Source organism: Calidris pugnax, unplaced genomic scaffold (genome assembly GCF_001431845.1).
Source record: "Calidris pugnax isolate Ruff unplaced genomic scaffold, ASM143184v1 scaffold111, whole genome shotgun sequence".
In the NCBI taxonomy this organism is placed as follows: Eukaryota; Metazoa; Chordata; class Aves; order Charadriiformes; family Scolopacidae; genus Calidris; species Calidris pugnax.
Genome location: NW_015090872.1, coordinates 7,465,906 through 7,492,452, shown reverse-complemented (window position 1 = coordinate 7,492,452; position 26,547 = coordinate 7,465,906). Strand labels below are relative to the sequence as shown.

Here is a 26,547-nt window from a genome sequence, read left to right as displayed (position 1 = left end):
ATTCAAAGCCCCATCCAGCCTGGCCTTGGACACCTTCAGGGATGGGGCATCTACAGCTTCTCTGGGCAACCTGTTCCAGTGTCTCACTGCCCTCACAGTAAAGAATTTCTTCCCAGTATCTAGTCTAAATCTCCCCTCTTTCAGTTTAAAACCATTCCCCCTCATCCTATCACTACATCCCCTGATAAGAGCCTCTCCCCATCTCTCCTCTAGGCTCCCTTTAGGTACTGGAAGGCCACTATAATGTCATCCCAGAGCCTTCTCTTCTCCAGGCTGAACAACCTCAACTCTCTCAGCTTGTCTTCATAGGAGAGGTGTAGCTGTAGGGACTAGTTGAGGACTTGTGTCTCTGAATCCCCCTTAGAAGTGGTCCCACTAACCTTCTGCTTTTGATCAGGTTTCAGGAAATCCGTAAGTTCCCATCCAGCACTCCTCTGCCCTGGGGACCTGTGTGTGGAGCCATGGCGAGCTGTCATTCACTGGTTGTTTTGGATAAGAAGATTCAGGGAGATCCTCTGGACCTGAAAATGTTTGAGGGCACACACTGGGTAATGTAACTCGCACCCTCTGCACACATCCAAAGCAAGGACACCCTTAACCCAGCCCACGGGGGTTTACTCACAAGTCGAGCTCACATACACACCTGTAGGGGAAAATAATTCACAGTCCTGGAATTTGCTGTTATTTCTAACATTGTGACAGATTTGCAGCCCTGTGGCTGCTTTTTTGATAGTCCAGCAATCATTTTCCTTGGGGCTGCCTGCATTTGCTCTCTTAATTTGATTTGGAAACACTGGAGTGTGAGGAAGCGGAGGGAGAGCCTGGTTGCTGCTTGCTGGAAGCAGATGATCAGACCACGCTGTTGTCCACGTGGTGCAGAGAGCACGGGTCAGCCAAGGAAACGCAGAGGCAGGTTTTTGTGTCCCTATGGGAGAGGCTGTTATCTCTGATTAGCAAAGGGACATCCCTATGGAGAAACCAAGGCTGGAGCCTCCAGCTGAGTGAACAGCAAGCCTCAGAGAGGTCTGGGGAGGAGGTGAGAGATTGAGCCTCGGGGCTCATCCCTGGGGATGGAGAGTTGCTTGGGTAGGAGCAGAATGGGAGGAGGCAAGAGAAGGAAAGGGGCTGCTCTTCTCCCGTGTCCTTGCCTGGAGGGGTTCTGGGTCTCTGCAGTTAACTGCCTCGTCATCTTTTCTCCTTCAGCCTTTTGCTCAAGAGAGATTAATCAATAAGTAAAACAGATGGCAGCTCTTTCAGCAGCACTGCAGGAAGGCATCAGGCTGGTGCCCTCTCCTGTGGAAGAGCAGGCAGCAGCAGAGCCACGTGACAGCAGAAGGGGACTATAAGGGTGAATGAGCCCTGGCAGCATGTAAAGTAACAAAGCTGGAGGGCTAAAAGCATCCTACACTGAAAATTACCACCCTGTTTCTGCACAGAACACCAGTGGGAGCCTTTTAAAAGCAGAAGACTGGACGATAAAAACAACTAGATAAGGATAATTATTTCCCTTCATCATTGATATGGCATTAAATTTATATGGAACTTGAGTTTAAAGAAACCGCAAAATTTGACACAGGTTCTTCCTCTCAAGTCGAAAGACCCAGGTCCATATAGGCTTCTGCTAAGGACACTTCTGCAGGGAGGCTGTCACTGATGACAGAGAGAAAGACCTATTAGATCGTAACAAAACACTTCTAGGACTGGGTGTCAACAGTAAGGGAGGAACGCGCTCCCACGTGCTGCTGCCCTGCTTTAACAGAGAGATAAGCTGTCTGTTAAGCAGGAGTGAAGCCAAACAAACAAACAAAATAGTATCATAAATAACATTTTTCCTTGTACAGGAGATGGATGACTCCAGCACAGCTCAGGATGGGGCCGGTGCTCTCAACACCTGCATTGTTAGACCGGGGCTGAAGGCCAGCAGGGTAAGTCCAGTTCTTTCTGAGAATGAATGCTCTGTGTTTTCAGCCTGCAGTGCATGCTAACTCCTAGCACATGCATTACTCCTTTACCTGGGCTAGCAGTTGCAAAACGTCTTTCAACCACTCTTGGTACTGTCTTGCACCTTCCCCAAAAACACCCTGGAAGCATAGGACCAGAAAAGTAAATTCTGATTAAAGTGGAGACACTGCTCTGAAGTGGCATCTAAAGCACTTTATGGGCTTTAAAAGCCTCACATTTCCAACTCCACTGTTTGCACTAATAAAAGATACGGACTTTACAGTCCTCACCCTGTAAAGGTGCTGGCAAAATGAAACTATGCACTCAGTTTAAGTGGAAACTAACGCAGAGAAACTTTGTAAACAGAATAAATTTTTAAAGCATGAGTTCACCTGCAGGAAGAGGCAACGCGAGTAAGGGCAAGGCGTTACAGCTAGAAGCATGGATGTGGGTCCATGGGTCCTGCCAGTAGTGGTCGTGCAACAGCACTAGCATGTTTATCAGCATCACCCCAAAGCACGGTGTTGTTCACTTCACTGTTCCTCTTAAAAGTACACTTGGGAAGCTCTGGGTTTTGACAGTTAAAAATTGTTGTGTTTCCAGTCCAAATGTTGAACCAGGCAGCATCCTCCCAGTGGAAGGAGTGTGATTTCTGCTAGCAATACCAGGAAGACAGTGCTGTGGCAACAAGGAAATCAATCTTGTTTCTAGGATTGCTCTGTTCCCATGGTAATGTCACTGTAACACATCAAACTTCAGTTCCCAGGACTGTAAATGCAGGAATATTACATTAAAACATGGTTATTAAGAGAAAGGATGGGATAAAGCCTGGAAAACCAGATAAATATAAAGAAAACCACTGAGGTTCCTGGGAAGACAGAGTTGTTGAGACTGTGTTTTCTAAGCTCGTAATCTGATACTATAGCCAGAAGGCAGCAAAAGTAAAATAATCTCCTATTAATATTAAATCACCTTAGCAGGAAAGCCTCAAATGAGCTGAAGCTCAGAATGGATTTGCTCTGCGTAATCAATGACTCAACGTCTCACTTTCCTGACCTCTCCAGGCTCCCGTGGAAGGAATAGCAATCCTACATCAATTCCCATTTTCTTCTGGGCTGCAGAGGATGTCTGTTGTTTCACAGAAGATCGGGGAGGAGCAGTATGACCTGTACATGAAAGGAGCACCAGAAATAGTGTCCAGCTTTTGTAGACAAGAAACTGGTACAGAACTGGGAAAGGGAAACTTTAAAGTGTTTATTTGGACTTAGTCCAAACCAGAGTTTATGTTGGGGCTCTAATCCTAAAACATTTTCCGTGCTGCAACTTGATGTGTACTCCTCTTCCCACAAGCAAGCCTCGGGCTTATTAAATGTCATTAGTTAATCTTACAGACAAGTTTTGATTGCTTGTTTGTAAGTTAAAGATGCACACAGCCCAACAGCTAGCGAGATGCACCGCCTGAGGTTCAGCCCCATACATCCCTTAGCTGACTTGCATCAGCTAAAGATATAGTGCATAAATAATGTTGATATGTCAAAATACCCAGAGCAGATGTAGGCTCATGCTAATTGCATGTGCCACAGCAAGTGTGTTGTGTTGTACAAGTTCTTAAATTCCCTGCTAATTTATTGCCCTGTAAATTCAGCATTGAGTTACTGACTCAGCTTGCAAAGGCTTTAAATCTCGGTGATGGGAGACTGGCTGTGGACATACAAATTACTGTTATTAAGGATAATTGGTATTAACACTCTAGCCAAGACTTCTGTCCTCTCTCTGCAAGTAAACATAGGCTTTTCTTTTTCGTATCTGAACAATATTATAGGCTTGTTCTCAAATTTGTCTGCAAACTTGAAACTCGGGTCACATTCACTGAATACTTCAGAAGGCTGCCAAGCAAACACAGTACCAATGGTCTGTGGCTCTTTTTTTATTTCAGATGGCGCTGTCCGCAAAATAGGTGCAAATGGCTTTGAGGGATAACAGAAAGATTTAGTTTAGAACCACGTAAGATCTAATGATACAAGCCTCCAAACAAGGCAACATCTGCAAGAAAAATATCTTTAAAATTATGTTCCGCTTTCTCAGGTTTCTAAATAGCTTCTCTCATCCTGTCTTGATTGTTTCTCTATTGATTACAGCTTAATGAATAATTAGGTACTGCACTGTAAAGCTGTGATTGCAGTACATAGCGAGTACAAAATACTGCAAAGTTAAAAGGAACTTACTGCTTTTAAAGTCATGGTAATGATCAGAGAATTGGAAAGCTAGGATTTGGGAGAATTCTGACATTAAGGCATAGACATAAAAACAATTTCCTCAGTCACTCAGCATGTATACAGTAAAGCTTAGGACAGAATTATGAAGTCGCATATTTTTATTATTTGTCCTCTGCCCAGTAATTCATCTTATCTGCCTGCACCTTAGCATGCATTCCAAAAGTATAAAGCAGAGGCATAGGTCACTTATCTGAACAGCCAGTTACCTAGCATCAGGACAAAACATCTGGCTTCTATAAGAGGCCACAGTGCTGTAACTCAGGCTATGAAGTAGTTTAAAGGACAGGCATTTAACCCTAGAAAATCAATCAGCAGGCACGGAATATTCTAACAATGAAACTTTTTTTCCTGTAAACAGTCCCAGCTAATTTCTTAGAGGAGCTGAAGATGTACACAAGTCAAGGCTTCAGAGTCATTGCCCTGGCCCATAAAGTGCTAAACCTAGGAAAGGATGTAGACATGAGCAGCCTGGAGAGGTAAGGTGTGCTGATGAGCCACTGGTGTCACCATGGGGTTGCTTTCACAACTGCTTGTTACATCCTGTCCCAAACCAACCTGCCCTGTTCCAAACCTTCCCCTCCTCTCCTGCCAAAGGAAGCTTGTTGGGAAGCTGTACCATTTAACACCTTCCTCTCAGCAGATGCTGATTACACTGTTAATTGCCTGCTTTACTACTGCTCTTGCAAAGCTCACTGAGCTGAATTTCAGAATCTGTTATCAAAGGGTAATGAAAGCTGGTTATTGTGCTTCTATACGGCAATGGGTTGGGACTGCAATACAGATTCTGTGTGCCATAATCTGTGGGCTTCAGCTGGCCAGTTCCTGCAAATTCCTGTCCTTCTTTCTGCACACACACCTCTGCTGCGTTGCTCCTTCCTAGAGACAGCAATGTAGCGGAGCAGCAGCTTGGCTGAGGCTGCAGAAATGTTGTTTGTTGAGCACTGCTCATCCTGAACTCATAGCACTTGCGTTTCCCTGTGGAACAAGCGTGTTTCCTGCTGAGCACAGCTCACCCATTGAACAAAACCACAGGGAGAGCCTCGCTCCCTCTGCCATTCCTGGGAAACAGCGTGTGCGTTTCTGTCCTTGCTCCAAGAGATGAGGCAGAGTCTGGGCTGACATTCCTGGGCCTCCTGGTGATGGAGAACCGCCTGAAGCAGGAGACGAAGCCTGTGCTGCGAGAGCTGGCTGCTGCCCGCATCAGGAGTGTCATGGTCACAGGTAAATCCCCCCAGGCTCCTCCTGTGGCTGTGCCGGCTGCCACGGGACACGCAGGAGAGAGATTCACTCCTCCAGTATCTTCCATAGCACATCCATGGTCTCTACCTGGGCTGCCACCATGCTATGGCAGATATGAGGAGCCTGTCTCTCCACTGTCCTTGCAGGGGACAACCTACAGACAGCTGTCACAGTGGCCAGGAACGCGGGTATGATTCACACGGGCAGCAAAGTCATCCTCATCGAAGCAAATGAGCCAGAGGGCTCCTCTCCAGCTTCCATTGCCTGGCGACTGGCAGAAGAGAGCAAAACAAACACAGCTGCTCCCCATGTAAGCACAGCCAGGGATGGCTGCTTTTGGGTGCCAGGGGGAATTAACAAAGCTTTTACTGTCTAATTAATGTCTAATGCCCAGGCTCCTTAGGCCTGGACTCCTTGCTAAGGATTTGGAAGTAGCTCTAAGGAATGGAGGAAACCTGGGGGCTAGTTTGTACCTACCCCAGGCTATGTGGAGGTGTGGTGTGGACCATGCACTCATTAGGGAGAAATAATTAATACAGTGGCTCTTTGCTCAGGGCAACACGCAAAATAACTACACGAATAACTGGCAAGGCTCTGCAGATGCAGTGGCTGCTTCAATCACACTTGAAGTGTGAGGAATTAATGCAATTATACATACTGGTCTGTGTGACTGTTTGCTGGGCCAAACTTCAGTGTCTAAATTAGCAGCCTGTGGCTAACAGGGATTAGTTACGTGTGGAAACGCAGCTAGAAAATCAAGCACTGCCAGGTGTAAAGTTTTCCAAAGGACGCTGCAGAAGGCTGTGTCCCTGGTTGCCTGGTGGGAGGCTGACGAGGGGGAAGAGGGATGGCATGTTATGACCTCAGTCTAACAATAAATGCTGCCTTATTTCTAGGAGGCACGTGCTAATACCGAGGAAAAGATCACCTTGGAAGGAGAAACCTGCAACTACCACTTTGCAATGAATGGAAAGTCCTATCAGGTTATTATAAAGCACTTCTACAGCTTGCTGCCAAAAGTAAGTTCAGAGGAAACAAAGCACTTAGTTGCCCTCCCTGTTTTATAAAGAGGCAGTGGTGTCCCAGCTGGAGAAAGGTGTTTTTCTGTCGGTAGCTGCAGCGTTGTCACTTCACATTTTGACAGGTCTGGGCAGCCTCCCACCATGCCTCAGGTTTAACCCAAACAGCTTGCTTTCAGCATCTTCTAAGACCTCAAATGACAGGGGTGGCTGTGGTGCTGCGAGCAGCTGTGGAGTGGAGTCACTCCATGGTCACCTTCTCAATTTCAGTTTAATTAAAAGCATCAGCCCCATTCCCATGTGCTGCTACCGTAGCTGGCAGTGGCCTCTGCTCAGGAGGGGCATCAGGAACATAAAATACATCTAGCAGCAGAAGTCTTTAACTCCTGTCACCCAGTCCATAAAATAACTGGTGCTGGGACAGATTTTTGGATTTTGTACTCTCTGGCCAGATTTTTCAGGTAGGAGAAACCTCAGGCTGAGCAGTGTTATTGTTGCTGTCATCAACCATCTGTTCTGTACTTTAGAAACACTTATAATGCCTTGCTGCTCTAAAGGCTGCTGCAGAGCACGTGGTGATTGCTGGCTTCCCAGCACCTCCTGTGGAGCAGGAAAGGCAGAAAAACGAGCAGGATAAATCTGGTGTTAGAGGGAATCTGAACCCTAAGGGTAGCAAAACCATGGTAGGGCTTGGGAGGCGGGATTAGAGGGTTTCACAAGTGTTGAGCACCCATCTGGGAGGACTGCTCCTGCATTGGTGGAGTGATGGAGGCACAAATGCCTGCCCAAGGTAGCCTGTTGCTCTTTCTTGCAGATACTGGTGAATGCGACTGTCTTTGCTAGGATGTCTCCTGGCCAGAAGTCCAGCCTCGTTGAAGAGTTTCAGAAACTCAAGTTAGTTTCTCTTTTGTTCTCTTTTTGAGCCAAACCAATACCATGTTTTCTCTGAAGTGTGATTGTCCCATCTAGCGCTGGTCCAGGCTCATCTTTCCAAGGGGGAAACACTGTCTGGAATAAAGTGGCAGCATTCCCTTTCCTGTTATAGCCTCTTTCAGACCCCAGTCCTAATTTTGCTCCGTGTACTCTGCCCCATCCTCTCCCCATGTACAACCTGTGCTCTGGAAACAGCCACTGCCTTCTCCAGGGCCAGCACCAGTCCCTGCTCTGATGTCCCCGCTAGTGCTAAGCCAGCAGGTGTTCCACCACATGATCAAACAGCTACAGGAAAGACTTAATGTGTTTTCCTTCTTCTTCCTCCATCAGTTACTACGTGGGTATGTGCGGTGATGGCGCCAACGACTGTGGGGTATGTAGGAGCTCATCTTCCATTCTTGTGAAATTTCACCTTTTTCAGCCTAAGGAGGTCTGTGACAAGAGGCTGCCCAACAACACTTGTCACAGGCATTTCCTGCATTAGCCTGTGGGGGACAACCGGTCAGTGTGTCGTTGCAAAATACTACCTATGTGCTTTTTAAAAAATATTAACATACATGATAATAGAGAATTACTGATTTGATTTCCCTCTCCCCCCTGAAATAGGGGGAAGGGACTTTTTCTTACACATTTGTTCAAATTTACAATTGTAAATTATTATGTTACCTATTATATTATTATAAAAAATGTTATAATAATATAATTTTGTAATTATGCATTAGCTTGCTTTGTAGACATTGTCCACAGCCTACACCTGAGCACTAAACCAGAGGTGACAAGGGCAGGTGACAGAGAGCTCATAAGACAGCAATAAAAGAAAAATGAACAGGAGATTGAAAGGAATAGAAAGAGGATAAAATGGTGACTTAAATAGTTTAGGATAGTGTTTAGCAGGAGAGGTATGCACAAACTCCAGGGTGGGAAACAGCACACAGGGCTGTTCAAAGGATTGTAACTAGGTATAATGGGATTAAATGAACAAAAGAAATATTTAAGCTCCAGGGAAGGGAAGATACGTGGAAAATGAGATCAGCTGGGCCACAGAATAGAGGAAGATCAATTACAAAAGACACTTGAAGCAAGACTTGTAGAGCACCAGTAAACGTATTGTGTGGGGTGGGTGTCTCTCCATCTTCTTTTACTCCTGTGGGTTTCAGGCTCTGAAAATGGCCCATGCAGGGATATCCCTGTCGGAGCAGGAGGCATCTGTGGCCTCACCCTTCACCTCCCAAATCCCCAACATCCAGTGTGTGCCGGAGCTGATCAGGTGGGTTTGCTGGGTGTCTCAGGGAGCTGCTGCCTGCTCTGAGCTCAGGGAGTGGGGTTGCGAGTGGGCATGCGCTACCCTCAAAGATGCTTCTCAGTATCTATAAAAAAATAGAGCAGAAGGGTTTTTGAAATTTTTTTGATCCTCAAATTCCATCACTGGGAGGTTTTTTCTGCCTTTAAGAGAGCATTGGCCATGATGGCTGATATTTTTGGAACAGGTGCAGCTGGAGTGTGGCATGAAAGAGCAGGTATAATGGTGACCATGGACTAGAACTGCTTGCCATTGCTTTAAGCCATTGCTATCCATATGCTGCACCTGGTCATGGACCAGCCAGTAATAAGGCCATTTAACCAAATGTATGCAAAGGCAATTACTTGTTTGTGTAGAAATGTGCTTGATTCCCAGAACTGTTGAGCAAATTAGTAATAAAAAAGCAATAGCAGCTTAATCCAGGTATTAAAATTGTAGCTGCAGAATAAAACCAAAGAAACAAAACGCTGCAGATAAAGGGTAGTTAAGTGGCTCCGCAGTATCTTAAGGCTAAAGTATTCATCTATGGAATTTGAGCTGTTCTCTATTCTTCTTCGAGATCCTAAACAAAAGGAGTTGCCCCCCTGAGAAGAAGAAACCCTCTGTTGCACTAAACCCCCAGTACTGTAGCTAAAAGGGGAGAGGGTTACCTTTGTTTTGTATTTGAGCAGGGAAGGTCGAGCTGCTTTGGTTTCTTCCTTCGCTGTCGTTAAATACCTGACCCTTTACGGCCTGATTCAGTTTGTCGGTACTGCCCTGCTCTTTTGGGTAAGTGTTCCATGCTGATCTTCTATCACACACTGTGCTCACCGTCGGTTGTTATCTTTTAGCAAAGTGAGTGTCTGTCAATCTGCAAGGCATGGCCCAACCTCACTGGCAAACAGGGTGGGTGTCCACACGGGGACAGCTTCTCCAGCCACTAGTTTGGGCACAGCAAATTTGTCCATGTCCCCACTACCCAAAGACATTTCAAACCTGGCACAAAGTGAAACTCTGGCTGTCATTGCTTTTACTGTGGGCTGGGAGGGTGTGACCTGGTTTAAGTGGTCCAAGGGACATTGGCATCTTCTGGAAGAAGGGTGGGAAAAACATTCAAATGCCACATTCGAGTGTCAGGTTGCCCACAAGTGCTATGAATTAGCAAGGGGTTCAAAGGACCTGGCTGACACCTGGCAAGCTGGGCTTGTTAGTCCTCACAAGGTTGCATCAGGGCTGTGAGGTTGCTGTTGCTGGCATGACGCTGCTCTGAAATAGCATCGGATGCTGCAGGTTGTATTGTATCATATCAAAGTTGACATCAGTTCTCAGGTGGTGCTGCCTTTGTTTTTGTTCCAGCAACTGCAGATCTTTGGGATTCACCAGTATTTGATACAAGATGTTGCCATTACGCTGTTGGTTTGCCTAACAAGTAAGCTACTCGGGGAAACCAGCTGTGTCTGTTTGAGAGCCTGAGTCTAGATAGTTGAATTCATCTCCCAATAAAAGTTAAAATGAGGAGCCAAGTTCTGCTGTCAGTAACATCATAACCAGTGATGCTAGAGAAATTCCTAGGGCCCAGAGCATGGGATTTGGCTTATAGTCCTTTGCAAACACGACTGCAGAACTCTGTACGTCACCAATAGGGTTTGGATGTGGGACTCGGCTGGAAGAGGAGCAATTGCTTTGGTGACTATTAGTGGGGTCAGGCAGTGTAAAATCAGCTCCTGGTCTCCTGTGTGTTCCTGGTGTGAGACCCAGTACGGCTCTTGGACTCCGCTGGAGATCCCCACCTGCAAATGAGGGTGATGTTCCCCATCTTATCTCTATGTTCTCCTGAGGGGGAGATTCAGAGGAGGTTCAGATGGAAAATTCTGGAGATCAAAGCCATTTCTTGCCTGCTTATTAGGGCTAGGCTTTAGCAGTTTTCACCTGTGATGAGTGGGTGGGGGTCTGTGTGTGGCTCTGCTCACCCAGCAAACGCAGAGGGCTGCTGGTGGGCTGGGCTGCTGAGGACTGCAAAGATCTCCGGTTTCTCCCCAGTGAGCTTGACTGAAGCCTATCCAAAGCTGGCACCTTATCGCCCTCCCGGCCAGCTCCTCTCTCCTCCCTTGCTGCTCTCCATCATCCTCAATGTGTGCTTCACCATCATCATGCAAACCTGTGGCTTCCTTCTGGTGAAGAAGCAGCCCTGGTATGTAGCCCTGGCCAGCCAGAGGTAAGTCCCTCTTTTTGTCTCTGGTCCCTGGCTTGCAGATGGCGTTGCTGCTGTGTGCGGGGGACACCCCAGCCTTGCCATGGCCTGCAGCTGGGCACGCTGAGGGACCTGAGTGGGACAATTTCCACTCCCCCAGCTGTGTGTGTACTCAGCAGAGCGTTGCCAAGGCAAAATGAAGTTGTGGCAGATGCCACGCTCAAATCTAAAGGGTCAGCCCGAGGGCTAGAACATGCATGTTTTTCCAACGCTTCCTCCAAAGCCCATCTGGAAATGTGGGAGAAGTGGCCACGGGATCCCAGTGGTGCCAGGCCATGGGGCTGTGGTGGGCAGTGGGGTGGCAGGGGATGGCTGGCCTCTGTCTCTCCCTCTTTCCCTCCCTCTGCTGCCCTCTCCCAGGGTCTGGCAGCACAGCTCCCCTGGGAAATAATATTTATAATATATGCCATATATTCGAATATATATATTAAAGACCAGCATACCTTCACGCAGAGTTGAAGCGGTAGGGCAGGAGGCCCAGGCAGGTGTTTCAGTGGGGGTGCTCCCAGACGCCAGGGCTGTTTCTCTGTGGATGCATGGACATATCACAGGGCGAGTGTGCCAGAGTGAGCTGTAGACAGCTGGAGCATGCATCTTTGCAGCCATGTGTCTTGAACACTGCTATTATTGCCCACAATCCAGAAAATTAAGCTATTTGAGTTTTTGTTTTTGTTTTAAAACATTTGGGGTTTACTCCTGTGGGCGACATTTGGTTATAGTGAGCTGGGTGGGAGAGGAAAGGGAATTGCTGTTTGCAGCTTACTGTTGCTGGAGAAAGCGGGAACAAAATGCTGGGTGTTACCTTACAGACATTGCTCTCCAGGGAACCAGACCGTGTCCCCCACCAGCCCCGGGGGAAACGGTACCAGCAGCGGTGCCCAGAGCAGCGTCCTCAGTTACGAAGACACTACGCTGTGGCCACTGTCTTCTATCAACTGCATCATCGTGGCCTTCGTCTTTTCCAAGGGAAAGCCCTTCCGGAAGCCCATCTACACCAACTGTGAGTAGATCTGGAGTAATATGTGCTCCAGATTCTCATTCCTGCCCCAAAATAACCCTGGCAGTAGAGGCTGCTGGGGAAGAGATGCTGTGGATTTTTCTGTACCCACACCAGTGACTGGCATGTAAAGCAACTGCTGGTGCACGTGAACTCCTACTTCTCCTTCTAAAAAAGCTCGGTGAGCAGTGCTTATGTTAGCTTATTCCTGGAGATGAGAAGCAGCAGAGCTGAAAAAGGAGACTGCATCTTGTTTTGGAAAATGTGTGCTTTCCAGGAGATGATGGGCTGGATTTAGAGCAGAACTGTGTATTATTGTGAGCACAGAGAGCATATGAGGATCAGGTTTCAAAATACACACATCAGAAGGAGTTCCTCTGAGATTCACAGTCTTACCTTGCCTGACTTCCATTCCTAGAGATGAGAGAGAAAAGCCTGTGATAATGTTACTGTTAAAATCCTCTCACAATAACCTTTTTTTTTCTGTTTGAGTTTTGCCGAGGCGATTTTGCTCTTCCAGCCACTGTTTGACTGACAGCTCCTTTATAATTGCAGCTCATGGATGAGGGAAGGACTTTGCTTCACCTCAGGAGAGTTGATTTTGTTAGGTATTTTGTTAAAAGGCAGGTCTCAAACCCATTTCACAGAGCACTGATCACCTGCAGAAGACAGGAGAGACCAGAAAGAAGCTGCCCTGCAAGCAGCCAGGCTGAGATGGGACAGAGGACTCTGTCAGCTCACAAATCTGCACTCGCTTCTCTCTGTTTTATCCCTGTTTGGGGACAATCTGTAGGAGGAAGAAAAGGGCAATTCCCTTGGTTTTGCCACCCATCCAGCCCTCTCCCCTCTCCTGCCTGGCAGTGAGAGGGTTGTCAGGAGGCCGTTGGGAGCAGTTGACCCAATTGACCAGCTGGTTTTAAGATGCTTAGCTCCTGGTAATTGCCAGGAGCTTGGCATCTCTGGACATCTGAGCCATTTGCCATCGCTCTGTGGCCTCCTGCTCCTTTGGAAGGGAATACAAAGCCAGACAAACTCTTTCTTGTGGAAGGCACAGGTATAGCCCACTTCTGCACCGAGTTGGTTGCACAAGACCTTCCCCACCCTGGCAGGACAGCCCATGGAAACACGCAACCTCCTCCGCTGCTTGCAGCCCAGGTGTGTGGCTGAGCACATGGAGGAGCAAGCACAGGAGAAGGGATGCTGGTGTGGCTCACAGCAGTGCCCTTTTGAGGCAGTTTTCTGTGGTTGTATAAGAATCAGAATGTGCCAAATCACTTATGCGAGAAAAAATGGTTGTATAAGAATCAGAATGTGCCAAATCTATGCGAGAAAAACCAGTGTAGGTGGTGAGCTTTGCAGCATGCTGCTGGGGAGTAGCTCCTCTAGTTTCAATTCCACAACTCTTCTTTTAGCTGGGGGGAAGGCATTTTACATTATGGCATTTTACATTTATGGCATTTGGGGTTCCTGTCGTGTATTTGGTCACCAACCTCCTTCCCTCCCAGGGCCAAAAATTCTTTTCTTTCCCTAGATGTGTTTTCAGTCCTCCTGACCCTCCAGCTTGCAGTCTGCCTCTTCCTCTTCTTTGCTGACATTGATGCTGTCTACAGTGGCATGGAGGTAAGTGCAAACAGAATGTGCCTTTCCTTTTTGTGCCACATACTTTGCTGGCCCTTTACCTAAACGTACAGAGCAGAAGCTACAGCTACAGTCATCTTGGAAATGAATGTGCTGGTCCAATGCTGACTGGGCAGTCCTTTCAAAACTTCTCTAACATCCTTCTGACAAGGGTTTAGTTAATGAGGTGGTCCTCTTTGCCTCTGAAGGGTGGCAACAGGGAGAGGAAAAAGAGCTTAGAGCTTGCTGAGATTTTCTTCTTAACAGAAAGGCACAATGGGGTTGGATTGTGGTTTTGCATGTGGTTTTGCAGGTGCCTCCAGCTGTGATGGCCAAAGCTGGGAATGGCCAGCCCTGTGGCTGGTCCCAGCCATCCTGCATGGGATGGATTCAAGTGGAGGCCTGGCATCAGGGAGGGCACACACAGAGTGAGAGGAGCCCCATGTTGTGCATTAGCTGCAGCTCCCCAGAAGTATTTGGGCACCCGACCCTGTCCCAGGAACCTGGTTTACTGTTTTCAGCAGTGGCCTAAGTAGCCGAGATGAGTTAGGCAGCTCCATGCTGTGGGGAATCCCTTTCCTTTTTGTGCCACATACTTTGCTGGCCCTTTACCTAAACGTACAGAGCAGAAGCTACAGCTACAGTCATCTTGGAAATGAATGTGCTGGTCCAATGCTGACTGGGCAGTCCTTTCAAAACTTCTCTAACATCCTTCTGACAAGGGTTTAGTTAATGAGGTGGTCCTCTTTGCCTCTGAAGGGTGGCAACAGGGAGAGGAAAAAGAGCTTAGAGCTTGCTGAGATTTTCTTCTTAACAGAAAGGCACAATGGGGTTGGATTGTGGTTTTGCATGTGGTTTTGCAGGTGCCTCCAGCTGTGATGGCCAAAGCTGGGAATGGCCAGCCCTGTGGCTGGTCCCAGCCATCCTGCATGGGATGGATTCAAGTGGAGGCCTGGCATCAGGGAGGGCACACACAGAGTGAGAGGAGCCCCATGTTGTGCATTAGCTGCAGCTCCCCAGAAGTATTTGGGCACCCGACCCTGTCCCAGGAACCTGGTTTACTGTTTTCAGCAGTGGCCTAAGTAGCCGAGATGAGTTAGGCAGCATCAAACCTCCCGAGATCTCTGTGACAAGGAATCACTGTCACTTCCTACTGCCTCCTCCATGCTTGCCACTGGGAAAATGTTAGTCAGACTCTCAAATCATTAGGAACAGATGCAAGTCTTGGCAAGGCGTTTAAACCTAATTGCTATACACGTCTTTTCCAACAGTTTCTTTGCACTCCTGTGATCTGGAGAGTTTACATCTTACTGATGCTCCTGCTCACCTTCTGCGTATCATTTTTTACAGAGGTGAGTGCATTTGTTTACAGGGTGAACAGGAGCAGCCTCTGGTTGGGTCTTTCTACTCCTATTTGCATCAACACTCTCCTCCCACAGAACCATAAACCCTCTGGCTTTATTTTTTTTTTCTTTCCCCATAAGACTTTATCTGCATCAATCAAATCCATTTTATGCAGCACCAGAGATTATTTAGGAGCACATCTCTTAAGCCTTTAGAGAGAGAGAGTGAGCTGAAGTGCAGCTGCCCAGGAGGAGCTGCTGCCCTGGCTCACAGGGGAACAGACCGCAGCACGGGTCAGGCCCCTGGCACTGATTTTAAAACAACTGCTTCCCTCTTGCCCTACAATCGATTGGGCCAGAGACTGTGCTGACTTTGCAGCTGGATGTTGCAGGAATGACTAAGCCCTAAAGCATTGTGTGGGTCGAGGCTGGCTGTGTCACCCCCGGGGTGACAGTCCCCTGCGAGGAGCAGCAGTGCCCAGCCATCCCACAGTGGAGGAAAGTGCCAGTGGAGGAAAAACATGCCCCCTGATTATCCCCTTCAGGCAAACAGACTGAGGTCGGTGTTGTCCTGGTAGAACCAAGCAGAGCCCTTCCTGTGGATGAGGATGGTGGCTTCTGGCAGCTGTGTTACTTAAGTGGGGGCCCACGCAGGCACCCAACGCTGTGCTCCCTGTGGGGCTCGGGGGTCGCACGTGTAGCAGGGGATGGCATTTGTCCCCCGAGCAGTCCTTCCTCCCAGTGAAGGGCAGCAGCACTGACCCTGCGCCGTGTCGCTCCACAGGATGTTATCCTGCAGAACAAGCACCTCTGGCTGCTGCTCAAAGCCTGGTTTGGGTACCAGTCGAAGAGCCAGTACCGAAAATGGCAGAGGATGCTGCAGAGGGATCCCAACTGGCCTCCCGTAAACAGAAAAGACTTTGCAGTGAAAAGCACGGATGAGGTTTACATTAACCCCACCTACGAACCCAGCAATGAGGACTAGGTGAGACCCTGCAGCCGGGTGCGGGTCCGTGCAGTGACGGCAGCTTCCCGACTCGCACTGACCAGCCCATGTTTTCATCCCTTGATGTGCACCAGAGTCAGATGCTTGAAATCCCTGCACAATCCCAGCCATTCAGGGGCAGGCTGGGCCCACGCTGGCACCGTCCCGGAGCACAGGCAAGGATTGTTCTCTCAGCTGCTGGTAAAATAACAGCCTTGACTCCACTCCATGGCAACAGCAGATCTTGGACCTTGCCAACACCTCCTACAAATGCTCAAAAATACTGAATACTGCGAAGCGATGGCTTCTGCTGCTCCATGTCACACTTTTGCTCCATGTTTCAGCTGCTGCTCCACCAAATCCTGTCAATGTACCCACTGGGTTTGATGGGAAGGCAATCCAAAATAAGTGACCTAATCTTGACCGCACAGAGTAGCACGCGTACAATTGCAAAATCCTGCGTTAAATGAAACACTGCAGCTTCCAAGAACTACAAGAAAGTTTCCGAGATGAAGTAATACCCATTTTCTTGCATCCTGGAGCGAATTACAGATGTGAGAGGGCACATACACTGCCCTCACCCAGCTCTCCCTTGCCAGTTCTTGCAGAGACATGAGGCTCCGAGGACAAGAAAGGTTAAAGCTTGAGGACTGCTGTAGGACCAGGCTGGGAAGGCTGTGCATCCACAGCTGCTGTACACACACAGCCCCCCCAGGCCGTGCCCTGCGGCTGCCAGGTCCTGCCTGAGATTTGGTGTCACGCGGCAGAAAGCAGGGCTAAGCCTCGAGGTCCTGCTGCAACTGGGTCACACCACGAAGCCGGGGTTCTGACGTGCTCTGGTGCACGGCTGCCAGAGAGGTACAAGAACCTGAGCCCCTCTGTACCCGCTCTTCCATCTTCAAATCGTTCAACCACCTAAGTAGTTCACCCAAGAAAGAACTTTTGATTACGTTTGCAAGAAACAAAAAAGGAGTTTCAGGTTCTGTTTTATTATAATACATTTTTCCATGTTAAAAAAGAAGAAATTTATTCAAATGTAATAACAGAGGGCATTACAGACTATGACCAGAAGTCTTGGCTTTGTTATTTCAAACATTGAAACAACTGATGTTTAAAAAAAGCTTCTGATCCCGTTATGTACATGTTAAGAGCAGACAAAAATAGCAAGCCTCTTACAGACGGCTCTTTTGCTCTCATCTCTTCTTACAGTCCAGGCAGTTGCCTGTGGTGAAAGCAACACAGATTTTAATTTCTTACATGTGATTCCAAATATGCAAGCCAACCGTTCCTGGTAGAGAGTAATAAACCACACTTTTCCAAAACTCTTTTCTTCTAGGACAAGGCATGTGTCAGTTTTGTGACAAGAAAATAGTGGGGCTCCATAGAATTGGAGATGGGGCATGGGCGCTGCACAGCTCATTCTCCAGGCATGTTCCCCACAGCACTGCAGGGACCCTGGCTGGAGGAAGATCAATCTCGTGCTGGGTCTACAAACTGCTTAAACTCAACTTCTGGTCACTGAAGAGCTGATGGCCCGAGCCACAGGGGGTAAAGGCTCCTGCCTGCCCTTGCAATCCATGGTGGTCTTTCTTTAAACCCCAGTGCTTTGGCAGCCCAAGGAGCTGAATCATAAAATGGATGGGTTGGAAGGGACCTTAAAGATGATCTAGTAAGCTTGGTCAGGTCCAATAGCAACAATTACTGCACTTAGAGGGATGAAGAGGGAGATTTCAGTGGCACAGCAGTCCCAACCTGGAACAAACAGCTGGGTTTTCGTCAGATCCCCCTAGACTGGGGTTCTGCTGCTCCCAAAGGGGGTCAGAGAAGCCAGGGAAAGGGACGATTTGCAGCAGGAGAAAACTGAGCAAAACAATGTCATGCCAAAAACAGGGCCCTCATTTAAAACACTGAGGAATTCAGCCTGTAAGACCTGCCTTTCCTGCCTGCATCTCGCCCTCGCAGGAGCAGCTCAGTTTAGACACAGCAGGCAAAAGGCTCCGACACACAGCCTGTGCCCTGTCTGCCCTTCTACCCTGGCAACCTGGGGTTTCCCACTTGCACAGGCTCTCAGCTGGACGACACACAATAAACTCTTAGCAATACTTTTTTTTTTTTTTAACCAAAAGTAGCATAGAAGTAAAAATGTTTCTTCACACAGGTTAAAATAGGTTATTCGCAGAAAGAGCCCACGGGATGTAGTGGATAAGAAACAGGATGTGTGCAGAAAACCTGCACCAGCCTTCAGCAGAGCACCGGGGCTGTGAGGATGGAGAATTTGCTTCCAAGTGCTCCCAGACTACCACAAAAATCATCACAGGCAATGGAACAAAAGCAGATGTAGCAAACAGGCTAGTGCTGCTCTCAGCAAGGGCGACACGCTGGTTAGTAAGTCTCAGGGGCAGCTGTGGCCACAAACTGTCCTGGGTCCCATCCCGGCCGGGGGCTCCCTGTCCTGCTCCCAGCTTGTCCCATCAGTACTGTCTCTCTCTGGATCTGCTCCGGAGCAAGCCCAGCAAGGAGAAGGCACCAGCAGCAGCTGTTACAAACCCAATAGCACTGATGGCTCGTTTGGCCTGCAAAGGGGAAGCAAAACACAGGCTAGGAACATGAGCTGGTTTGTTGTTTTTTTTTTTTTTTCCATTACCCCCAGGCATGCTAATGAGGAACAGGCAGAAGTAATGAAGGCAATTAAGTGAATGAGAGAATGAGAGACACCTGGCCCATAAGCAGAAGAGGTAACACCCAGGCCTTTACCCTTAGGCTGTAGCATTCAGTAAGAGGGCACTATCAGGGTGCAGAGAGACCATACAGTGGATTTCCTGGTCCAGGAAGTCCATACTTCCTGGTCCAGGGTCTCCAGAGAGGCCAGAGGCAGTGACAGCTTGGACTCTGCACCTGGGGCTTTGCTGTTCCCATGCAGTTTCCATGCTCTGCCCTGGTCCAGGGGCTTGGCTCCTGGTCTGGAGCAGCAAGGAGGTGCACTGTGAGGCATGCAGGGGCTTAGCCCATGTTACTTACCTGGTCTGAGACCCCCTCACCGTAGCGGAGCAGGGTCACGAAGTGCTCACAGTTGCTGCCGAGCACATCATAGGACACCTCCTGGTCGATGAAGTACTCAGCACGCCTGATGATCTCCTCCACCGGCAGGGGAGCATAGGTGCCATCGTACTTGTTGTTGATGTGGTAGGTGTCATTTCCCACCACGTCCTTCAGGAGCTGCATCCTCACCCGGGCCTTTCTGCTGAACACTGACTTGGCGCTGGAGAAGGTGGCTGGGGGCCCTTCATCTGGAGAAGGTAGGGATGGGATGAGCCAGGTCTCCAAGACCTCAGGGGGGTTTCTGTCTGGCTCCTGGAAATGCCATCTACACATAAGCAGGGAACCCCACCAGCCCATGGAGGGAGACAGGGCTCCCAGGCCACCCCAAAGCCCCTTCCACACCCTGCTGGGCTGCATCAGCCTTACCTACGGGTGTCACATTGATGATGTACCCGTCCCCCAGGTAGAGGGCCCAGTGCTGGTAAGCTGGCCGGAAGATCTCGATCAGGTCCCCGGGCTGGGGGTCACCGGGGTGGGTGGCGCTGAAGGTCTCGATAGCTGCCATCTCAAGGGGCTGAGGTCAGGACATGTCCCTCTCGCTGGGCAGGCTCAACGCAAGGCACGGGTGGAGAGGAGAGGTCTTGGATGGGCACCAGCTGGGGATCGCAGGCAGGGAGATCATTAGGGCCTGGTGCCAGCACCCCTATACGGCATGTGGGGCACCATTGAGTGGCACCCAACTGCTGCTGGTGGTCCCCCCCCATCCCTGCAGGGCCCCGGCTGGGGGTGCCTGGTCCCTCCTGCCAGCCCAGCCCTGGCCTGGGGTAAGAAACGAAACGGCCACCCCTCCCGCCGCTGCAGGCCAAGGGTGAAGCCATCACGGGCCGCCATCCAAGCTCCAGTGCCCGTCCCCGCCGCGGGGCCACCTCCCGAGCTCTCCCCGCCGCCCCGGTCCCCCGCAGCCGCTCCCGCCCGCGCTCCCTTCGGGGCTCCGCTTGTTCTGGCCCCAGGACAGCCTCCCCGCAGGGTCGCAGCTCCTCGCGGGGGGAGAAGGAGGGACACCCGAGGTGCCGAGCCCGTCCCCAGGCTCCGGGGCACCCTCCGGAGCCACCCCCGCCGCCGGTACCCGGGAGAGGGCCGCATCCTGCTGGCGGGCACCTGCTCCCATCCCTGGCTGCCCCGCATCCCCCCTACACATCCCCCAAAGCGTCCCGCTCACCCCCAGCGCCCGTCCCGCTGCTGCCGTGGCCGGGATGTCACCCGGGGGCGGGGGACACCAGCGGCGGAAATCGGGCCGGCTCCTGGCTCCTCCCGCCCGCTATAAATGGCGAGGAGCCGGGCGGGTTCCAGGCAGGCGGCGCCTGCTCGGTGCTCGGGGAGATGGATCGCTCCCTGCCGGCTCCGCCTGCCGAGGCCCCGCTCCGCAGGGTGGAAGAGCCGCGGGGACGGGCTCCGGAGCGGGGGCCGAGGAGCCGGGCATCCCTCACCTGGGCACCTTCCCCGGGCGGGAGGCAGCGCGGAGCTGCCGGTCCCCTGCCCTGCTGGCGAAGGGAAGCGCCGGGGAGGTGGAGCTCGGGGTGAATCCCAGCGGCCGTTTGAGGGCAAAGAGGTTTCTAGGGTGGTTTTTCCCCTTGTCTTTCGTGTTGTGGGGCCGGAGGTTCCTTCAGGGCATCAGAGGAGTCTCACGGGGGTGGCATGAGTTGAACTAACCAGTGTATTCAAAGCCCAGCGTTTCAAATCAGGTGAGCAAGCCAGTTGATTTAAAACCTTAGAGAGATTTGTCAGCTTTCTGGCTTCTCTTGACATGAAATAGTTGATTTAGAAGAGCACTGAATTGCAGTTCTGCTGCCTGTGCCACCCCCTGTTCCAAGTCTCAAGTATTCGCAAAGCTTGGCAGTGGCCAGCCAAGGCAAGTTTTGTGATATTGGTGGGGGTGGGAGGTAAGTGTATCCATGGAAATCCAGAAATCAGCTTTACCTGGACACAGCTGAGCCCCGTTGCCTAGGGAGAGCCTGGGCTGGGATCCCACTGGCTGTGGGGGTGTGAGCGTGGTCAGCAGCGCCCGGCACTCGCAGGATGGCGCTGCCAGCGGGCACGAGAGCGCAGCGGGAAGCTGCCGCTGAACAGGCAGGAAAAATGCCTTTATGATTGCGGTGAAATTCCAGCATAAGGCTGACAGTTCGTTTGTGCACGGGGAGGTCTCTTGCGCTGAGTCATTTTCATTATGTAGCGAAGCTGAAAGCCCCCTTGTGTTCCCACCCTCTCCAGAATAGCTGTGCTGTGCTGGGTGGACGGCTGGCCGGGGCTGGAATGGACCAGAATAAAATGCCTTTTATCTACCTGACTGTTCATGGAGGTTGCAAATACTCTTTTGACCAACAGCACACGTGGGTTTATGGACACAAGGGAAAGGAGAAAGGGTAAGTAAATAATATGCAGGATTACGGCAGAAACAGCAGGAAGCCCATGCTATTCCTCACCGTAATCGGAAGTGAGGCTGCAAAGAACTGGAAAAGCATCAGAGAAACCTTGATGGTGCATTCCTTATGTCTCAAAGCTTCCCTTGTGGCACTGGGAATTAGTTCAGGGCTTGTAGAAGGCTCAGGCAGGGCCTCGCTCTCCTGGGCCCTGTGGGTGCTCTGTCGTGGGGGGTGTCTCGCACACTGCGTGTTATTAGGCCTTGCCACAAACAGCTCTGATCTTCTGCTGCAGGGGGGTCCTTAGCATGGTCTGGGACTGAGCTGGTGCAGATCCCTACCCATGTTCATCACCAAGTGGCAGCTTCAGAGTTTGCAGACCCCAAGGAGAGTTTATGACAGGATCCCATTCTTCAGACAGATTTTGTTAAGTTATGCTCTTGTTTAGTGCCCACAGGCCGGGGGCTGATGACAACCCTACTTCTTGTCCACTCGACTCTGACAGCAAGGAGACAGCTCTCCTTCAAACAATCACTTCTTTCAGTCCAGCACTACCAAGGGGGGCAACAGGGGTCATCTCTTTTACTGCAGCTCGCACCAGGTGAACTCAGTGTTGTCTTATATATTTCTCTCCCCAGTTGGACCTGCCTTGCCAGAAGAGGAGCAAGAACTGCTTCCAGCTTAGTCTGCTAATCCCCTCCCTGTGGAAGGATTTGGGTAGGGTGATCTCATGAAAACCTGCCTGGGATGCTGTAATTAATTCTGACCTCATCAGTCTACGGTTTGTGGATTTCACTGAATTTCACTGAATCTACCAGAGGTGCGTATGTGATGGTGTGCAGCGCACTTGTGCTGGCAAATTCTGGCTGGACTTTGTGTTTTTCAACCAGCCTCTGAAGACAGCACAGTCTCTAATGGGATTTAGGACATATTTTAATTTAGGTTTATAATATGAGATTTTAGATGAACAATTTAAAAGGTTTTCAGCAAATGCAATGATTTATTAATTATTTCTTCTCAACATACTGGAAATACTATTAAAATAAAAGAGCAGAAAGTAATACAAACAATTGGAAAATAATGCTAACTATAGGTGTGTTCTTGAGGATTCATTTTGATCAAATGCAGTGTTCACGATGCAGCCATAATCTTGCTCATGTGCTCTGTCATCCCGCGACCATCTCAAAGAAGATTCCCTTGATACCTCAGCTGTACCCATTTTCCTGTTCCTTCTGTACAACGGGGAAAAAGAAAGAACAACCATTTAAAATTTGTGGTGTTATCTGCAGTGAGAGGTCAAACAATGGCGCAAGCATGAATGAAGTCAGATTTTGGAGAAGCCCAAGTTTTGTGGTAGAGACGCGTATGCCCTGTGTACAGGAAATGGCATGAGTTCACTTCTGAGAAAAAACTAAGTTTTCCCTCACATTCTTCAAGCAAGATCCTGAATGCTGTGGTTCCCTTCTGGCCCTGTAGGTGTGTGAGCAACGGGAGTTTTGAGGTTTACAGGTGCTAGAAGGGGTGTATGTGTCTTGACTCTGCTGAACGTAGCAAAACTGGGAAAAGCCTTACCTGTAGATGTACACTGCAGAGGAGACGAGAACGACCATAATAGCTACGCCTGCCACAACTCCAACAATGATGGCAACTGGAGAGTCCTCACGCCCCACTTCTTCAAAAGAAGACGAAAGAGCCCAGTCAGTGAAAGGTAACCATACTGTGAAGACGTTTTTTTTTCTCAACCATTGCCCCTCTGCTTAATTTATACTGTGTTCTCTTATCAATGTGACTTTCTGGAGTGGTATCAGACCCAGGTCCTGTATGCTCTACAGAGCCCTGCTGTCCTGCTTTCTAGAACCTCTCCACTGAGGGATCTGACCTCTTCTTTTGGCTTGGATCTATACAGGCTCTTACCCACTGAGTTACTACTAATTTACAGCATGGAAATGAAGAGCAAGCTCAATCTTCTCCATAATGACACCTATTTTTGAAAGTGGTGTGTAATGCAGACAGTGAAATCCAAAATAGTTTTCTTACCTAGCCTTTCATCTGTGCAGAATGGTCCTGTGTACAATTCTGAACACTGACAGGAGTGGGGAGAGTTGCTGTTGGTAGTTTCAGAGCAAACTCCATCATTCTTACAAGGATTTGGCATACATGGTCCACCTAGCAAAAAAAGAAGAAACACTTCAGGCTTTCTGATAATCCAATCCTGAGAGAATTGTTCTTGCTTAGATTATACTGACTCCTAATGCTGAATATTCCCCGTATTTTAAGGTGTGTTACTTGTACTTGGCAAGAGGAATAAGGGAAACACTGGTTCTACGATTAAATATCAGAGTAAGATCCCTGGTATGCTTTTCTTCTGTACACACTCTGCTGCAATTATCCCCAACCCAGTGATGTCCTAAAGCAGTAAGTCAAGACTTCTTAGCATCAAAGACAATGTGATAGCAGTTGACTCACTCCTGTAGCATCCACGACTGTAGTTTGAAATGCCACAGATTTCATCGGACCCACACACTATGTCAGAGCAGAAGACAGTGGAGCTTTCTGTGCACTGGCATTTCTGAGAGCAGTCATCAGTGGTGAATGTTTCTCCAATCTGGAAGACAGCAGTTAAATGTTAAAAAATATCAACTAAAATCAGCCAGAAAATCTTTGAGCAGAGCCCTGGGGCCCCATGCTATTCTCTCTGATGCTCTCCTGTAAATGGCAACAGGGCAGATTATTTTTTTTTTTTTTGGTAGTTTGTACAAAAAAGAAAGCAAGCAGTTTACTAATCCAGATCCTTGAAACTCAAGGATGGCCCAAGAAAGAAGGTAAAAGAAGTGTATGGGATATGAGATCCTAGCCTCAGGTGGACTACATGTGCAACCAACAAGCCCTTAGCTGTTGCTGGAGATAAGAGAGAGTGGCTGGTGCAACACATGATGCCTTCAAGGCAATGTGGAAAGGCCATGTGTCTTTTTTCTGGCAAGTGCCAGCTGTTTATAGCAAGTGTTTGCCTCCTCCCATAAAACAATCTTTACCAGCTTAGGCCTTTTCTGTAGAAAATCTCCAGTGTTACAACAGAAATCTATGAGATTATGAAGCTCTTGTATCCTGCAATGCCAATGGAGGATTCTCCATGTTCCTCAGAGTCCAGCCTTGCCTGAGGTTCTATTCATGTTATAGCCAGTTCTCACTCTGCCTACACCACTCTTCACTGAGAGGAGAGGGACCACAGTGACTGTCAGAATTTCCCCGTAACTGGTGTGTTATAAGCTTTAGAGCATATGAGGCTATTATTTATCATAATAAAGGTGAAGAATTAACATGGAGGTCAGAGCGTAATCATATACTTTCTCCAAGTGCCTGCCTTGAGTATTCTGGCAGGCAGACTTTCAGAGGCAGACCAAGTGATCTACTCTCTCTTCTCTTTCCTGCACAGACCAGAATTGTATTAAACAATTGTTCTTTGTTTCTAAAGCAAAATTATGTGCCGAGGAGAATGAGGAGATTGTAAAAATAATTAGCAGAAGAAAATATTGTTTGGTGCTGCGGGAGCTGTCTGACCCACAGGGAGACTGTACCTCATAATACTTGTTAAGGTACGTGCAGCCACATTGTTTGTAAGGCACGCAGTCAGAACCGCTAAGAACAAAGCCAGGGAGACATTCACAGCCTTCAACACAAGGTGATTCACATTCCAAGGGGCTGGTGAAGTCGTAGCAGGATGCTGGGCATGCAGACGTGCACGAGCTGTAGTTGCTGTTGGCAGGACATGATATAGCTGTAAAAATAGGGAGAGTCCGGTTATAGCAGGCTGCTGCGCGTTGCTTACACAATGCCCTTTGATAACCAGAGGATGTTACCATTTTATAGGGGGCAATACAACAAACACACACACACACAGATCTGCACGCCTGTATAATAGTATTGAAGCTGCAAGTAAAGCACTCCAAAAGTCAGGAAATGCATCATCAAAGCTATTTGTTTGCTACACTCTAATTCCTGGTGCTTGCTGCAAATAACTTCTCACACATTCAGGGCAGCCACCCCTGCAAGTTCCAGAACTGTTTAACAACTCTGGGAACTGGGTTTCACCAGGAATACGAAGTCATCTAACTATGGGTGATGCAGGGGAGGTATGGTTTAATGAATCTCCCAACTTGAAAAAAAAAAAAAAAAAAAGGGAAGAAGAAAGACAGAAAGAAAACAATAGCTAAATACCAAGAAAATGCTGGATGACGCACGGGGGTTGAATGAAGTACAGATGTTCTGTCACCTATATTGTCTGCTCGAAACGCACAGAAGAAAATTACCATGCTCCGTGGAATGAAATTTGTCACACCAGGAGCAGACGGGAGCACACGTGCTACGGCGTTTTTAGGCCTGTATCCCATGGAGGGAGACAGGATAGCTATTTGTAGTGAACACCTGGAAGCCATGAGCAAAATGAGAGGACTTTTAATTTGATTATGGGACATGGTTATGAGAGGAACTGGTCCCTGCCCAGTGACATAGCAAGGAGAGGCAGGCGCTTCCTTGAAAAAAAAAAAAAAAAAAAAAGGGAAAAAAGCTGTGATTATTGTAGATTTCAGCTAATTTTTTTACTCTAAAAGATTTGGAGCTTTTAGCTGAATCTTTTTTTATATTGAAATTTCACAGACAAGAAAAAAAGAAAGAACTAATATGTTTTGTAGATTTTAAAAGAGATTGAAATGAATTTTTTTCTTCAGATTTGTGGCTTTTGATGGCCTGCAAAATTTTAACTTCTTTGCCCACTTGGGAATGGGGACATTTTTTTTTCTCTCACAAAACTTCTGACAACAGAGGAGCTGACCTCTCTGCTTTCCTAAGTAGCTTTCTAAGTGGGGGTCTAAATGCAGAAGTCAGCATAGGACACAAAAGAAAGGCCAGAAGAGCAAGTGTGCAGGCTAAACTGTGAACAGTGATTGAAGTGTGAATCAACGTGCTTTTACTCCCTGAGAATCTTTGTTCCGTGGTACATCTAGGAAAAGCCTCAAATCTCATATTTTGAGAGTCCTTTAGGCAGAAACCATAATTTCTGTATCTTTCTGTGCTTACCACAAACTGTGTGTTGCCTCCAGCCTTCCATACGGACTCCTTGCTGCTGACAAGCCAGCACATATTCCTCCAGACTGCGACATAAGGTAGTGTCATCATCTCCTTGCACACACACATCAAACAGGCAGCTCCTGCGTG

The 26,547-nt window shown here is 48.6% G+C and overlaps 3 protein-coding genes across 7 annotated transcripts in view; 1 reads left to right on the top strand and 2 right to left on the bottom strand.

The window, feature by feature from the left end:
- The window catches only part of ATP13A5 (ATPase type 13A5), a 35,783-nt gene extending 18,841 nt beyond the window's left edge, over window positions 1–16,942 (top strand). The window contains exons 14-30 of one of the 5 annotated variants that reach the window (XR_001412484.1): window positions 398–548; window positions 1,842–1,925; window positions 3,006–3,162; window positions 4,576–4,693; window positions 5,314–5,438; window positions 5,603–5,766; window positions 6,353–6,475; window positions 7,290–7,369; window positions 7,739–7,781; window positions 8,566–8,675; window positions 9,380–9,476; window positions 10,044–10,116; window positions 10,728–10,878; window positions 11,762–11,938; window positions 13,467–13,555; window positions 14,824–14,904; window positions 15,680–15,740. Coding sequence is in view for 3 of the 5 variants with exons in the window: in XM_014945928.1 (XP_014801414.1) it covers window positions 398–548; window positions 1,842–1,925; window positions 3,006–3,162; window positions 4,576–4,693; window positions 5,314–5,438; window positions 5,603–5,766; window positions 6,353–6,475; window positions 7,290–7,369; window positions 7,739–7,781; window positions 8,566–8,675; window positions 9,380–9,476; window positions 10,044–10,116; window positions 10,728–10,902; window positions 11,748–11,938; window positions 13,467–13,555; window positions 14,824–14,904; window positions 15,680–15,880 (2,062 nt within the window). In the remaining 2 variants the exon portion in view is untranslated. Of the gene's footprint in view, window positions 1–397; window positions 549–1,841; window positions 1,926–3,005; window positions 3,163–4,575; window positions 4,694–5,313; window positions 5,439–5,602; window positions 5,767–6,352; window positions 6,476–7,289; window positions 7,370–7,738; window positions 7,782–8,565; window positions 8,676–9,379; window positions 9,477–10,043; window positions 10,117–10,727; window positions 10,903–11,747; window positions 11,939–13,466; window positions 13,556–14,823; window positions 14,905–15,679 lie in introns of those variants that run through there. The other 4 variants (XR_001412483.1, XM_014945928.1, XM_014945929.1 and 1 more) reach the window with 4 other exon arrangements.
- Window positions 16,851–20,269, bottom strand: HRASLS (HRAS-like suppressor). The gene is made up of 4 exons (XM_014945931.1): window positions 20,139–20,269; window positions 19,346–19,575; window positions 18,899–19,167; window positions 16,851–18,453 (listed from the first exon to the last, which is right to left on the bottom strand). The coding sequence occupies exons 2-4, from the start codon at window positions 19,482–19,484 to the stop codon at window positions 18,352–18,354; spliced, it is 510 nt and encodes a 169-aa protein (XP_014801417.1). The 5' UTR covers window positions 19,485–19,575; window positions 20,139–20,269; the 3' UTR covers window positions 16,851–18,351.
- Window positions 20,270–22,307: 2,038 nt separating this feature from the next.
- The window catches only part of LOC106890172 (IgGFc-binding protein-like), a 62,401-nt gene continuing 58,161 nt past the window's right edge, over window positions 22,308–26,547 (bottom strand). The window contains exons 83-88 of the mRNA XM_014945790.1: window positions 26,410–26,540; window positions 24,912–25,111; window positions 23,803–23,941; window positions 23,374–23,502; window positions 22,909–23,008; window positions 22,308–22,568 (exon numbers count right to left, since the gene is read on the bottom strand). Of these exons, the coding sequence (XP_014801276.1) occupies window positions 22,424–22,568; window positions 22,909–23,008; window positions 23,374–23,502; window positions 23,803–23,941; window positions 24,912–25,111; window positions 26,410–26,540 (844 nt within the window). The 3' untranslated portion in view covers window positions 22,308–22,423. The remainder of the gene's footprint in view (window positions 22,569–22,908; window positions 23,009–23,373; window positions 23,503–23,802; window positions 23,942–24,911; window positions 25,112–26,409; window positions 26,541–26,547) is intronic.

Excerpts from the sequence above, each read along its gene's own strand:
- HRASLS (XM_014945931.1), bottom strand. The coding sequence starts at position 19,484 with ATGGCAGCTATCGAGACCTTCAGCGCCACCCACCCCGGTGACCCCCAG. Across the intron at positions 19,168-19,345 it reads CATCAATGTGACACCCGTAG|ATGAAGGGCCCCCAGCCACC; the intron begins GTAAGGCTGATG and ends TACCTTCTCCAG. Across the intron at positions 18,454-18,898 it reads GTGAGGGGGTCTCAGACCAG|GCCAAACGAGCCATCAGTGC; the intron begins GTAAGTAACATG and ends TCCCCTTTGCAG.